At 38.1% G+C, this 14905-nt stretch overlaps 1 protein-coding gene across 1 annotated transcript; it reads right to left on the reverse strand.

The window, feature by feature from the left end:
* Nucleotides 1–853: 853 nt before the first annotated feature.
* Nucleotides 854–14846, reverse strand: PPWD1 (peptidylprolyl isomerase domain and WD repeat containing 1). The gene is made up of 11 exons (XM_063321279.1): nucleotides 14642–14846; nucleotides 13609–13711; nucleotides 12874–12974; nucleotides 11483–11603; nucleotides 8663–9110; nucleotides 7901–8091; nucleotides 7219–7408; nucleotides 5671–5852; nucleotides 2967–3048; nucleotides 2208–2390; nucleotides 854–1191 (listed from the first exon to the last, which is right to left on the reverse strand). Exons 1-11 carry the CDS (start codon nucleotides 14811–14813, stop codon nucleotides 1048–1050), a joined length of 1917 nt encoding a protein of 638 aa, XP_063177349.1. The 5' UTR covers nucleotides 14814–14846; the 3' UTR covers nucleotides 854–1047.
* Nucleotides 14847–14905: the final 59 nt, after the last annotated feature.

Consider the following 14905-nt stretch of genomic DNA (forward strand, 5'->3'; position numbering starts at 1 on the left):
TGTAGAATTTTTCTTCTTGATCCTTGAAGATATGCCTTTATCTCACCAAAGATAAGCTGCTTGTTGGTAGCAGCTTCTGAGGGACTGTTTGATTAGCATGCATCACATCTCATTTCACGAATGATGTTACCAGAACTGTAAACTCCTGAGTCTCGTATGAGTGCAGTGGTGTTATGTGAACATGAACAGTCAATGTTACTGTATTTAGAGTAGACTTAACTATCCAACATAGTAACAGGACCATATCTAGCCACAGATTCATGTCAGCTGGACAAGTCTGAGCTTTCCTTGAGGACTGCATCAGAAACACATGATGTAAGCTTAGTCGAGGTGATTCCCATCATTTATTTTAAACTAAGTATGGCAGTAGAAGTAGTAGTGTTTGCAGGACTTTGGGTAAAAATGAATCCAGAAACACACTCCCCAGGCTAAAATAATGAGAACAGTGCGTAGAAAAAAAACCAATATTGGCAATACCAAACCCGTTGCATAGGACTTCATCCGCTGGCATTCCAAGAGTTGATCATTGCTCTTGGACACAGCAGACACACAGTTATTTTTAAAGGACAGAGGTAGATTACATATCTTGTTATAGCAAACAGTATCATAACTTAATGTAATTTTTGATGCATGATAGGATTGAAGAGTTTACGCAGTTTAGGATTTCCAACCTTTTCCTCTGTCAAAGACTTCAATAGTGTGTAGAGGATTAATTAAGATAGGAACGATGCAAATAAACATGAAAAAGTTACAACCAATACGCTGGTCCTATTTTATAAATCATGAGACAGGGTATGGGTTTTCGTCTTTAGTTTTGCATAGAAGAGATGCAAGAAAAACAGTAGACTTTGTAAGAAACATGCAGGTGTTTTTACTTTAAAATACAGAAATACAGACTTAGGGCACTTTGGATACGTTAAAAATAGTAAAACTGGCACTTGCTCTGTCTAGGAACTATCAAAAATGTTTCTGTTCTTTCTGGGTCCCCTTTTGGGTCCCACCATGCCGAATTTTTTTCTGCTTAAGCTGGAACCTTCAACTCCTAGCTTACTTCACTGTGATATTAATGATGCTGATATCCTCATAGGGTTTGTCGGTTTTGGGATTGACTTTTACATTTGAGATTCTTTGAACAACTTCCATTCCTTTAGTCACCCGTCCAAACACGCTGTGCTTGTTGTCTAGCCATGGCTGTTTGAGGGCAGAGAAAGAAAAAGCATATTAAAATAGAAAGCAGCATGTAGGTTAAGCACCAAACCAGAAAGAGAGTGACCTAGAATAAGTAAACATTAATACATCTTAGTCTGTTCAGACTATGAAACTTAGAGTGTGGCTAATACATGTTCATATGCATTTAAACTCATCACCTTTTCAATTGTTTCCTTAAAGTACTACAGAGGTCAAGTTCTAGCAATGCAGTAGCATTTCATAGTTTATTTTAAGGCGTATTCTCAGTTCACAGAAATGCTGTTTCAGTCTCTCTATTTCATGGTATTTTCACCGCTGAATTGTAAGTGCCAGTCCAGAATATGACCTAATTCAAATTCACATTCATAAAGTATGCCCAATTAGCAATCTGAATATAGGCCCTGATAAACTTAATAAGCTTTAAAATTATGGTAGATGGGTGCTTTAAAAAAAACAACAAACCAACATAGTTTTGAAATAAGTGCTATATGAATACAGTTTCTGTGTTACCTTTAAGGATTTGTTTTGTATCTGTTAGACTCGCATACCAAAATCTCTTTTTTTGGCTCTGAAATTGTACAGAGATTAAAGGAAATCTTCAAATGTAAATACTGGCTTCTTTGTGTAGCTATAATTAGGCAATATTAAAGTCATCCTGGCATCATATCCAAAAAACTTCAAACAATCTAAGCAATAGCTGGATTTCCATCAAATTTAAATGAGTATATTAACACAAAATACCCCAGTAATAAACAATTGCAAGCATTGACTAAGAATTTGATATCGCCCTTACTGCAATTAAAGGCAAAAGGCCTCTTGATCACAACTGACAAAAATGCTTTTCTATTTCTTAAAAGACTGTTTCAGTGAAGCCTACACAGTATACATTGTGTGTAGCGTTTATTTGCACAATAACAAGACGATATTTAGATAGTACTGTGTTCCTTTTTCCATCAGAAAAGATACACTTTTACTATCTAGTTAGTATCTCAGGTCTTAGATTGAGCTTTACTACTTACAGTTGGCACTACTGTTATAAAAAACTGGGATCCATTGGTATTTGGTCCTGCATTAGCCATGCTGAGCGTGTATGGTCTGTCATGTCGTAAAGTTGAATGAAACTCATCTTCAAATTCTCCTCCCCAAATACTTTCACCTCCCATTCCTGTACCAGTTGGGTCACCAGTCTGAATCATGAAACCCTGCACAGAAATTAAATATTATATCATCATATAGAATAAATAAGCAAAAATGCCTTATGTCACATTTTTTCAAACAAACTTTAAACCTTTCAACAAAATGTAAGTGTTAAAATGCTGTGGATAAGGGACAAAGTATTCTTTAAATCATAATCAAGTACTTGTGAAAAAACAAGCACAACAAACACCGTTCCTGCTAGTGAAGGACAAGAAACCAGACTATCTGTGGCTTCTGCGAACACTTGGGCTGTGTCAGATTGATTCTGGTGCAACAGAAATAAGAAGCCTTACAAGAAGCTGCCCTCTGACATGAAACAAAGTCTGAATTCAAGCAGGACTGCTGAATTAATCTTTGTCTCAATTTTCAGATTTCTCCCACCTTGTCAGTTGCAGAAAAACTATTAAACAACTTCAGTAAGTGATGGAAGTAATTTAGAACCTCAGAGTTGTTCAGACTTTACAGAGAACTTTCCAGCCATTCCAGAAATCCTCCGTGCAAAATGGAAAGGAAAAGGTTAACAGAGAGGACTGACTTCAAAGGTACATTATCTAACCAAACAAAAACTTTTTACAAATTACCTTGATGATACGGTGAAATATGTGTCCATTGTAATAGCCATTTCTGCTGTGCACACAGAAGTTTTCCACTGTTTTGGGGCACCTAAAATTGTGTAACAGAAAATACAGGCCACAATAAATATTTAATTGTATGGTGGCAACGCCATGAAGATTTCAGCTGAGACCAAGACCCTGTTGTACTGAGCAGTGTTTCAGCACACTGTAGAAAGGGATTTTATCAGCTACGGATAAAAGCAAATCCCCACCTCCTGAAACCCAGAGCTGGATGCAAAAAAAACCTTGAGTACGAAGTTGCATGATTACCCAGGAAGGCAGCAGCATTGTTGATAATACAGCGATGTTTCAGGTGTTGCTGAGCAGTGCTTACACAGCATCAAGGCTTTTTTGGCTCCTCACACCACCCCACCAGCGAGCAGGCTGGGGTTGCGCAAGCAGTTGGGAGGGGACACAGCCAGAACAGCTGACCCCAACTGACCAAAGGAATATTCCATACCATATAGCATCATGCTCAGTATGTAAAGCTGGGGAAGAAGAAGGAAGGGGAGGCATTCAGAGTGATGGCATTTGCCTTCCCAAGTAACCATTACACGTGATGGAACCCTGCTTTCCTGGAGATGGCTGAACACCTGCCTGCGGATGGGAAGCAGTGAATGAATTCCTTGTTCTGCTTTGCTTATGGACACAGCTTTTGTTTTACTTATTAAGCTGTCTTGATCTCAGTCCATGGGTTTTCTCACTTTTACCTTCTAAGTCTTTCCCCTACCCCACTGCAGAGATGTGAGCGAGCAGCTGCATGGGGCTTAGTTGCCAGCTGGGGTTAAACCATGACAGCCAGCAAATAAATCTATTCTTCAAAGCCTAGTTCAAGGCATCACTGATTAGATGTTCCTTCCCCAGCTTTCTATTTACATGGTTCACTTACAAAATCAATTAAGGAGTGTATGCTCCATAAGCAAAAAGTTGTTCGCTCTTTTACCTCCATAATTGTATTAAGCTACCCATGTAAGGCATTCATTGTTGCATACCAGAAGTAAAATCTAAAAATACAATGGTTTAATATTATAGAACTTGCAGTCCGCAGAGTCAGTTAGCCTCCTCTGAAGCTGCTCACAAACATTGTCTGGAAGCAGCTGGAATACTGTTGATGGAATAAAAAGGGAAAAAAAACCAGCCAACCAACCCCTTCACCTTTGTGACTCGATTTTTTACTTCTGATATTTGCTACCAGGGTAGATCTACACTGACAGGTTTACACAGTCACATACATTTTCTGAGCAAACGACAAAATAGCCAAGTTGAGTCCGTAGCTGTAAAGTTACTTCAGCTGTGACAAGGAACATTAGCTTGGGCTTAGTATTCTAAACCATCTTGTGAAACACAGCACTAATAGCATAACTAACAGAACAGACAAGATTATAGTCCCAGTTCCTGCTGGGTGGTGCATAGTCATTCACAATTTTATTCCACAAGCACATGGCCAAGGATTTAAAGGGCATACACCACTTTGTATAGGCTCTTCTTTAACTTTTTAATCACATTCATCTTCAAGAGATTAAAATTCAAATCTCAATTGGGAGGAAATACTAGAACAAGAAAGGACAAACCTAACAATAACCAAGCCTGGTAATACTGTACTTAATTCAAAATTGCACACAAAACATTGCAGTCAAGCACCTAGCAATACTATGCACGCAAATATAGTGGCACGCTGGCATGAGAATTTAAAAAAAAAAAAAAGTCAGAAATAATGTAGTTTGGCCTGTCACTCACTGGTAAGGGCTGTAGCATTACTGCAACCTATATGCTACAATTATGAATTCCAGAAGCTAGGGCCCGATGCAAGGAGACATTTGTGAAGAGAGCAATAATAGACTAGCAGCCCTGCAGGACAGAATTGAGACTGTGTTGCCTTACCTGTGCTTATGACAAAACATGAACTTGGTTTTGGAGAAGCATGGACTACACTTAAATGGTTTAAGTTTCAATGTATAACAATATATAGGTAATATTATATACATTTACTGTTTCATAACAAAATCTTTGCATATACTAGCATTACAAAGAAGAGATGCTGACAGAATAACTTCAGCAATTGTCACACACAGAACGCTTTTTCAATTATATGCCTGGTTTTGGATATACACAGTGGTATAAGTTTTATGTTGTTCTTGAAGGAGCTGCAATAGTACAAAACGTAGTACAATGGCCACATTTGGAAGTTGCAAACTGTACCATTCCTCTGGCTTACACAGACCTATTGCCAAATCTACTGTCGCTGCCAACATCAACATTATTTTTCAAGGCGGAATCAAACAGCACTGCCTTACAATAATATGTAGCTTACACAGAAGAGCATCATGACCTATCCACATCTGTGGTTTAGATAAAGAACAAAAGTTAATAAACGAATAACCCCCCTGAACCAATAATTAAATAAAAGCAATAATAATTAAAAAAAAAAATCCAACCAAACAACTATGACCCCAACTGTTATTTAGACCTGTTTTTACCCTACTTTATTTGTGTTTGCCAAGAGTCATGTTCCTAGCCTGATGTATTAAGAAACTGTCAGGAAACAAGGAACAAGTAGAAAAAGGGGAAGAAAATAACTATTCCTAACTTTAAATGTACATCTTGGATACTGCCACCAAAAGGCACAGAAGGAAGGAAAACCAAAATAACAGAAGAACTACCAAATACATACTCAACAGGAAAAAGCTTGATATGGATATCTCCCATGCTTGTGTGGATGATGGCACTGTCTGAAACTCTTTTGGGACCTTCTGCCTGAGTGGCTGCCATGACCTCTTCTTTAGAAGGTTTCTCATTAAATACATCTCTGTCAGAATCTGCACTCTTTGTATCTTCTGGTTCACGTTTAGTAAACTGAAGAACAAAAGAACAGAAGGTTAACTGTTTGGTTTTCTCTTTCTTTCCTTTATCTTACACACCGCTCTGCACCTAAGACATCAGTATGATTACTGAACCTGCTAAACGCCCAACTAGATTTGAAATGTAGGGAGATAATTCATAGACAGTCTATTCTTGCATTTCAGTGCTCTGCGTTACCAGCATTTCCACAGTCACAAATCCCAGCACAGCTACATGCAAATCCAAGTAACTTTTTATAATCTATTGTCTTTAAAATTCCTCCCCTTTTCAACAGAAGGCCCACAGTAGTTTGGCGTGTTGTCTTTAAAAAAAGAGTGGAGAGTATCAATGTGTTCTATTATATTCACACAAAACTGTCAGGTTTCATCACAAACTTTTAGTTTCACTACAAAGTCAAACTAAATCCTGTTACTCCAATACCACATTAATACAAAACTATAGAAAACCAGAAAATTTAACTCAAAACAGGAGAAATATCAAAGATGTAATTTGTATAGTACTTACAGAAAAACACAGAATAAATATATGAGTACACGAGCATCCACTTAAGCGAGTAGTACACTTACACATCAAATGATAATCCCTAGCCTTTCTGCATGTGTAATGGTGAGTAATGTTTCCAGGCTTTGTCTAACTTTTCGTCCCCACTTGTCAAATCGTTCAGAGTAATATATTCCAGTATACGCTACACACTAACCACACAAAGCTTTAGAAAGTATACTATCTTGCTCCAACAGAAAACAGGATCAAGTTCAAGCACAACCAACAGACAAACAGACTGATCTCTAACCTCTATGGTGATCACATCCCAGATCAACTACTAACTACTCTGGAATTGCTCATCTCTCTGGCTTATTCCTTGCATCTCACCTAAAATCTAAATTGTGAACAGGAAGATGACTCCTGTCTTAGTTAGTTGCCCATACTTGGTGCTACTGAGTCCTAATACTGCTCTGAATTGAATTATTTTTTATTACGTATTTTGTACAGTTAATTATTATTTATCAATATAAGATCTGGTTAGGTTTTTAAAACGTTCGTACTTAAGGGTGTTTTTTCCTCAACTAGAACAAAAGCATATACCGTTCTCAGAGAACTATAATTCAGACAGCCCAAACCATCCCAAGTTTACTAAACTGCTTGAGCAATAATGAAACAGTTAAAGCTGCTTCTAGCAAATTTATAGCTAGTTCAAGCTAAAAATTCTAGAATATACTTGCAATATAAAGGGACTCCCCTGGAAAAGCTGTGTTTGCAAGTACTCAAGACAAAAAGCGCTGGAAAGGTGCAACAATAAAAAAATATCGCAGAGAAAACATCAATACAAGAATAGAGTTATTTAAATAGAAACCACACGCACCATGTAAAACCTATTTTTTTTAAAAGCTGTGCAGATTACTGTTGGATCTGCCTGGATATTCTGGAGAACAGGATTTTCAGATGCCTTCATCTCTATAGTGATCGCAGCACGATGTTTCTTGGCGACTCCTTGGAACAAAGCTAGCTGCATCATTCTGATGTTCTCTTGTTTTCCCAAGATACGAATACACCTGAAGCGCAAGATGTGAGAAGGTGTAGCTACTGTTAGCTGCTCACAGTCAGAGAACATCTCCTTTCTGACTGCAATACTCAAAGCAAAATTCCAAAACCCTCTCAAAGCAATTTTTTACTAATTGTTTTTGTGATGCTTCTCTATTCAAACTTGCTACATAATTAACTAGTCAGCCTCCTTACGCGATAAAATCCCAACTGCACGATCCACATTTACTTTTTTACAACATCTAGTTAGCCAGAGATTAATTAATTACACATTTTTAATACAAATATGCTTGCTGTGTTTTCTCCTCATTTTACAAAGCTTTAAACTGACACGACTCATTACAAAGCATGGGAGTATCTTATGGCTAATGTAAGGCTCCCAAGTAACAACAACAAAGAAAGATTAGAGACCCCCACAGTCATATCAAGTTTTAAATATACTACAAATGAATATAGACTTTGAAACAAACATATTTATGCCAAAGTGTGTCACTGGAACTTACCTGTTAGTCTCTACATTTATGACCTTAATGCCCAGCATTGTTCCATAGAGAACGAAGTGTCCAGTTTCATCAAAAATTATATTAATTAATCTTACTGCATCCACCTTCTCCAGCTCACGCTCAACTGCCATACGTCGGCCAAACTCCATATCTGGTAGTTGCTGTCTCATCTGCTGAAGTTCAGTAAACATCTACAGAAAAAAAAAAAAAAATCACTATTATATGAATATACTTTAAACTTATGATCCAGCAAAACACTGATGCACGTGCTTCGAAAATACAGAATTCAAGTGAGACTACTCACACTTAAGAACTGAAATAAATACAAGCGATACTCTATTTTAATGACCCAATACCCATGTTGTAGTACCAAACTTAAGCAAAGAAAGAAAAGTGTGTAGTCATCTAACAAATTTCTTAGAAGATGACAAATGTAATTAATTATGATGATGTTATTTAAAATGGGCACTTTCCATAATTTCTTTCTAGTAAAAAGTAATCTAGCAGTATAAACACACAGATGAAAATCAACAACTCAGTTTCACTACATAACCACTACATAACTAATATAAATCAGTAAGAATTAGTTTTGGAGCAAAGCAACACAAGAGGCAAGGAAGAGAATATGGAAAACCTTTTCTGCAAGAAAAATACAGCAAAAAATATAGCCTTAGAAGCAGACGATAACTTAGGTATATGCACTGATAAATTCAAGTAAGAAGAGAAAAAGCCTCAAAAAAAGAGAAGCAAGACCAAACTCACACTCAGAGATTCATCAAAGACTCTCATCAGCTTCCCCGTCAAAAACCGGAAAATTCTAACTTTTCTGTCAGACCCAAGAGTGGCCATTTTCTTGCCATCAGGTGAAAAACTTATACTGGATGGGTAAGCCTTGCATTTAGCAAATTCGTATAGATCAGTGTCTGTTTTATACTCCCAGTTCACATTCTTGGGGAATTTATATTCGTGTGGAGTACCAGTCCAGTACTCGATCATTCCAGATTTATCAGAAGACACTACTACTTTGTAGACAGGGTTCAACCGTATCTGAGTAAGAGAGGATGTATGGAGTTTATCAAAAACATGAAGTGGCTGGTTATTTCCTCGTCCATCATATATGAATATTTTTCCTGTGCTCTTCTCAGACGTTGCAACAGAAGATATGGCATCTCCAGGGCAATATACCCACTCACATTGGCCAGGGTAGTAGCTGCAACAAAGAGTGGAAGGAGGGAGAAAAAAAATGGACTGCTGTTACTTAGATAAGAATCAAGTTATGCTATGAACTTGAAATCAAATATCAGAAGCAAAGTTTGAACTTCATTTACTAGTCCTGCTAATATTTGTCGTGCTAAAATTCAACAGCGTTATAACCAAGGTTTTCCAAGCAACACAATTCAGTGGATGGCTCAGCCTATTTCTGTTGCTCCCATATCATCTTATGAAGAGGCTGTGATGGAAAGCAAAGGTAGAAAGTAGGTGAAAAAGAAGAATAAGGCTGAAAGTTCTGCTAAACAGCACAAGTGGCATTAATGATTACTATTGAACTTCTACAACTCAATAACATTTCTCTTTCATCTCTTAAGTGATTAATACTTCAGTGGAAATGAAGACAACTGCACCTTTGCCATACACTAGAAAAAAGTTCAACTAGGTCTTGCCAAAAAGAAAAAAAAACCAAAAAACTAAAAAGCAACGTAAGTAAAGTTAAGACAAATCACCCTATATTCAATAAGCATTCTGAATGCATTTAAGAAGGATCTCATTTGCTACTAGCAAAAACATACTCTACAAATAAAACAAGCCAGAGATATGCTCAATAATATGTTATGTCTGTTTTAAAAAAGTCTGTAAGCAAAGATTTTGAGAACCAGAACTCAGAAACTAAATGACAGACCACAAAGAAATTATACAGTCTCCATAGAAAACTCTTATTTAGTATCCTTTCACAATCAAACTAGCAAATACTGAAGGACTGACAAGTGACAGACACTAATAATTTGGATTTTCAATGTCAGTCTGGTAAAGATTCTCATAAGGAGAAACATAATCAGAACTTTGTCTCAGGTTCACTAGAAAGAATAGGATCAAATACGTACATAAAGAAATAAATATGACGTTCCATTGATTTAAGCATCATTATCCAAAGTTTTCTGCAGAAATAGCTGCCCTTCTCCAGATCACTAATGGAAGCATAAAGCATGGCGATTTGCAGATAGCCACACTGTATAGTCAAAACTGAAAGAATCTGAAGAATTTGAGACAAAGCTAATCAACGTTGCAACATACTGGCATACACCTATCCAAGCAGGCAACGCAAGATAACGTGAGCTGAAAAGACCACACAGAACTTAGGATTCTACATTAACCACTGCAAGTCTGAGCAAAGAGCCATGATAAAATTCTCAGGCACATCAACAGAAACTATCTGTTCAATAAACAGTAATGCAGAAGATAGAGCAACAAACATTAAGTTTTAAAAGGCTATTAAGGACAATGCTTATATTACAGGCATACATTGTTCTTTTCTTCATTAAAGAGTTCACTTGAGGTAAAAGCCAATTATGTCTGAAAAAAATATGTGGGGAGAGGAGGATGTAGATTACTGAGGTTGAAAAAAAATCTATTTAAAGAACAGGGAATATACTATAGAAAAATGTTACAGATAGCATTCTCAGGGTATCCCTGAAGCAAAATTGATGTAAGTTCTACCACAGTTTTCCGTGAATTGTCAAACAGGAAAAAACACCTTCTAAAACAACATAAAATTAAGTTTTTCTTATTAATATTAAATTAATTTTATTTCATTCCATAATTTTACCAATTTTCTAGTGACAATACAGGACTGCTAAATAGAAAAGACCAGCAAAACCAAAAGACTAAGGCTAACCGCAATTTTTCCACAGCAGACAGCCACGTGGGAATAAATTCCTATAGGTGAAGTACGTCATCTGGAGGATGATACTGAAACTAGAACCAGCAAAGCAGATAACATAAGGTTTTATATAGGCACCCTTGTAACAGTTCAGGGCTTGTTTTCCTCTGGCAGTCTTATAACTCCAATAACATACATACATATTTCTCTGAGATTCTTTAGCTGCATACTGTATAACTACAGAAACCCTGCAACCGCAAGACTAAGGAAAAGAACACCACTCTTTCTAACAGAAAAAGGAAATTTCTATCCCTATGACAACAAGTAGGACAACATATACAGGTCAAATTCCTTTTCTTTTGGAACTGTTAGGTGTCTATAATTTTTAAATTCAGTGCCAAACAACAGAAAAAAAATTACGCCTAGCTAAGTATTTTGAGAAACATCACATCTTTGTGCATATTTGACGCTGAGGAAAGGCACAGATCTACTCCACTGATGTACTGTTGCACACAGAGTCATAAATTTTTCTACTCAGTCAGGCAGTCTCCAACCACTGGATGCATTTTGGATAATGGAACTTAATAAGCTTCATATGATTGGGGGGAGTAAAACCCTCAAAACCTGCAAATTGTTGACTGATCTCTTAGCAAAATAACTCCCATTTATAATCCCAAAGAAACGTTTTCAAGAACTAAATAACTTACCCAAGTTTCAGCATGTTGATCATATCAAAGTTGACTACATCAAACACCTTCATTGCTTTGTCATCGCCAACTGAACAGAATAACGCCCCCTCCGAACTAACAGCAATACTCTCAATAACACCTATTAAAAAAAGTTAACTTAATATTAACAGACAGGAAAGGGATATCCTTCATTTCAATATTCCACAAGAAAAACCCTACAGAGGTTTAAACCTATTTCTCAGCTGTTTCTACACCTTTCTGACTTAAAAAACTACCTGACTTTAAAAAAAAACAAAAACAAGACCAAGCCCACAAAACCCACTTTGTATTCTATCGCTGTTTAGAATCAGGTATGTGGTAATGAACTACTTACCATATACATAAAAGAGAGATTATAATGGCAGTTACTTCCATTTACAATCTTAATTTTAAAAAATTCAGAACAATATTATGATATGGTAAAAAATTATAGCTTGCATCTCTCAAAAGAGGAAAAAGCACTCTACAGTCCTGCGATTAACATACATAACACTCAAAATTACTCTGCAATTGAGCCTTCCCTAAGTTTTTCACAATACTTATTTTTGCTTTGTTCTCACATTTTTTTTCTGTATATAACGAAAAGCTGATACTTAAGATCAAAAACCCACCATAACATTCTTTCTAACTCTAAAAAGAAACAGTACTCTTACTACCTATTAATAAATATGTTTCTTATTGTAACAGTCTGCATATCAAACTGTTATTTTCCATCAGATATATTATCATTTCTAATAGCAATGAGAACCTGGTTTTCTGTCCATATCTATTTAATACTTAGCATAGTATAGAAGAGCTATGCGTACTTACTACCTCAGAAAGCTGGGTTAAAAATATTAATTCTTAATTGCTTAATTCAGCTGATAATCATGACATTGATGCAGAATTTACTCTACAGTGGCAATAAATCCAGATAAAACCAACCATTTTTTTTCCATACTGCAGGGGAAAAAAACCAACAAACAAACAAAAAGGAATGAAGGTAACCTTGCTAAAGTAACATCTTTTTAAACTTCTCTGGATTTTATGACCCCTGTTATGTACCTTGTTTACTTATTTTTACACAGACCTCTTCTTCATGTCCTAGACATTTTCCCCACAGGCGGGGCATAAGGCAATGCAATGGATGCAGGGGATCTGTGCAGGAGTCCCACATGTTTTATTCTCACTCTATCCCTCCTGAAGTTTGGGAGCAAAATATAACAGGACAGGGGAATGAAGGAAGATGAAGTAGATACCATTTAACCCCTGACTGCAGTAAACAACTCCCAGAATCCCTCTCCTCTGCATTTGCACTCCCTCTTCAAAGGACTAAGAGTAAGGGGGAGGAAAAAGTGAGGTCCTTTGGGGGAGGAAAAGCAAGTTCTCACCCAGGTGGCTCCGGAAGTGTTTAACAAACTCAATCCCTTCTTCTATTTTTTTCCAGAATTTTACATGTCCATCATGGCTGGCTGTTATGATAAAATCTGTCCTGCAGTTACAAAAGAAACAAACCAAAACACGCTATTATGCACTTTCACACCACCCTGGGGCAGTAATTTGCACTATAATTAACACTACGTAGAGAATGAACTTTAAACAAATTACTGTGACAATGTGTCTGAACTATCACTCCTAGAAAAACAAGCACTTTGGATTAATCTATGCAAAGTCAGCAGCCTGAATTGAGGAAATACATAACACTATCCCTTTTGACCATGCAAATTTTAGTCCTATTTTAGGTCTGCTTTTACAGTAGTTACTATTTGCTAATGTATGTGTGTGTGTATATATGTGTATATATATATAAAAGAGAAGAAAGGTATCTCCTCAATCTGTGCAATTCTGCTGAATCATATTTTGTTCAGATGCAGCCAGTTGCTCTTATTCCTGTATATATTGCACACTGCAATACGGATTTTAAGACCCTTTTAGTCTATTTAAACAATTTTTATCTTGCTTCTTGGTAAGCCCTTTCCTGTACGCTTAGTTTAAAAAAATCTTAAAATACCACCTCTGGACAACACTAACTTCCCATTATTAGACTTCTACAATGAAAACTTCCTAGCATATACAAAAATACATTTCTGACAATGAGATACAGTGGAAAAAAGAAAGACACTTACTTAGTACATGCTACATGTGTAATGACATCTCTGTGCATGTAACTGCGTTCATACATTGAAGCACATGGTAGATTTTCAAGATACACACGTTCAAATTCAAGAACTAAACAGGAAAAGAAAAGAAAAATCAGGAAATACTTTTTTTTTTGCATAAAGGTACACCTAGTACAAAGTAGCTTTGTACTCAGGCTTACGGATTCATGGTAGACTAAAGCCACTCAAAATCTGCTTTAAGCCATACAGATGCTTCCCTTTAAAGCAACTATTACCTTGCTGTCCGAACATATATTAAAAAAAAAAAAAAGAATCAATACAATAATTTTAAAGTTACTGCCAGAAAACAGAAGGTCGACCGCACCTCAATTTTCTTTGAAACCAAATGTATCTCTGTTGCTGTTAAGCACTTCAAGGTCCCCTACAGGTATTGTAGCTTAAATTCTAAGTGCTAGCACCTATTTACTTCGTTGTTTAACTGGCCCACCTAAAATAATCTGATTTTCTGCTTTTGCCTCTGATTTTTACATCTTAACCCTTAATGCACAATAGCATTTGTTACTGAAACGGCAGGTTTGCAGCTGCTCACCGTCACGCTCACAGTTACTTTACAACGGTACTCAGGAGCTGTGAGTTGCCAGGCACATCAACACCGCATGGCAACATACCGCCCAGAGGCTTCTCCTGCTCCCCCAGCGAAGGGCGGCGACCCAGAAGCCAGTTAACTCCGCAGCTGAAAGCGCCTGGGCTTGGCAACGCAGACGCCGCCAAGCAGGGCCTCAGCCCGGGGGCGTCTTACAGAGGAAGCAGAAACACGGCGCCCCGGCCTCTAATTCTGCACCCCGGGGGGGGCCCTCCGCAGCCCCGTCGTTTTAGATACAAGACACCGCGCCGGGGCGCGGGACAACCGCCCGAGGCGGGCCAGAGCCAGGGCCAGGGCTCTGCCGGCGGGGCCTGCCGCCCGGCGGCGATCCCACCGCTGCCGCCCGGGGCCGCTCTCCAGCGAAGCGGCGGGCGGAGGCCCCGCTCCTCCCGTTACCTCTCCTCTTTTTCGCCTGCGCGGCCTCCCCCGGCAGCGGCCCGACCCAGCGCTCCTCCCCCTCATCATCATCATCATCATCCTCCTCTTCTGCTGCCGCCGCCGCCGCCTCCTCGCTGCCAGCCGCCGCCTCGGTCTGCTTGCGCTTACGCTCCGAGTCGGACGACGCCATGCTGCCGGACGTCACTTCCCCGCGACGCTTCCGCCTCCCGCCACACTGCGTGCCGGGCGCGTGAAAAGTGACGCCACGGCGGAGAGCAGCCA

Source organism: Chroicocephalus ridibundus, chromosome Z (genome assembly GCF_963924245.1).
Source record: "Chroicocephalus ridibundus chromosome Z, bChrRid1.1, whole genome shotgun sequence".
Classification (NCBI taxonomy): domain Eukaryota; kingdom Metazoa; phylum Chordata; class Aves; order Charadriiformes; family Laridae; genus Chroicocephalus; species Chroicocephalus ridibundus.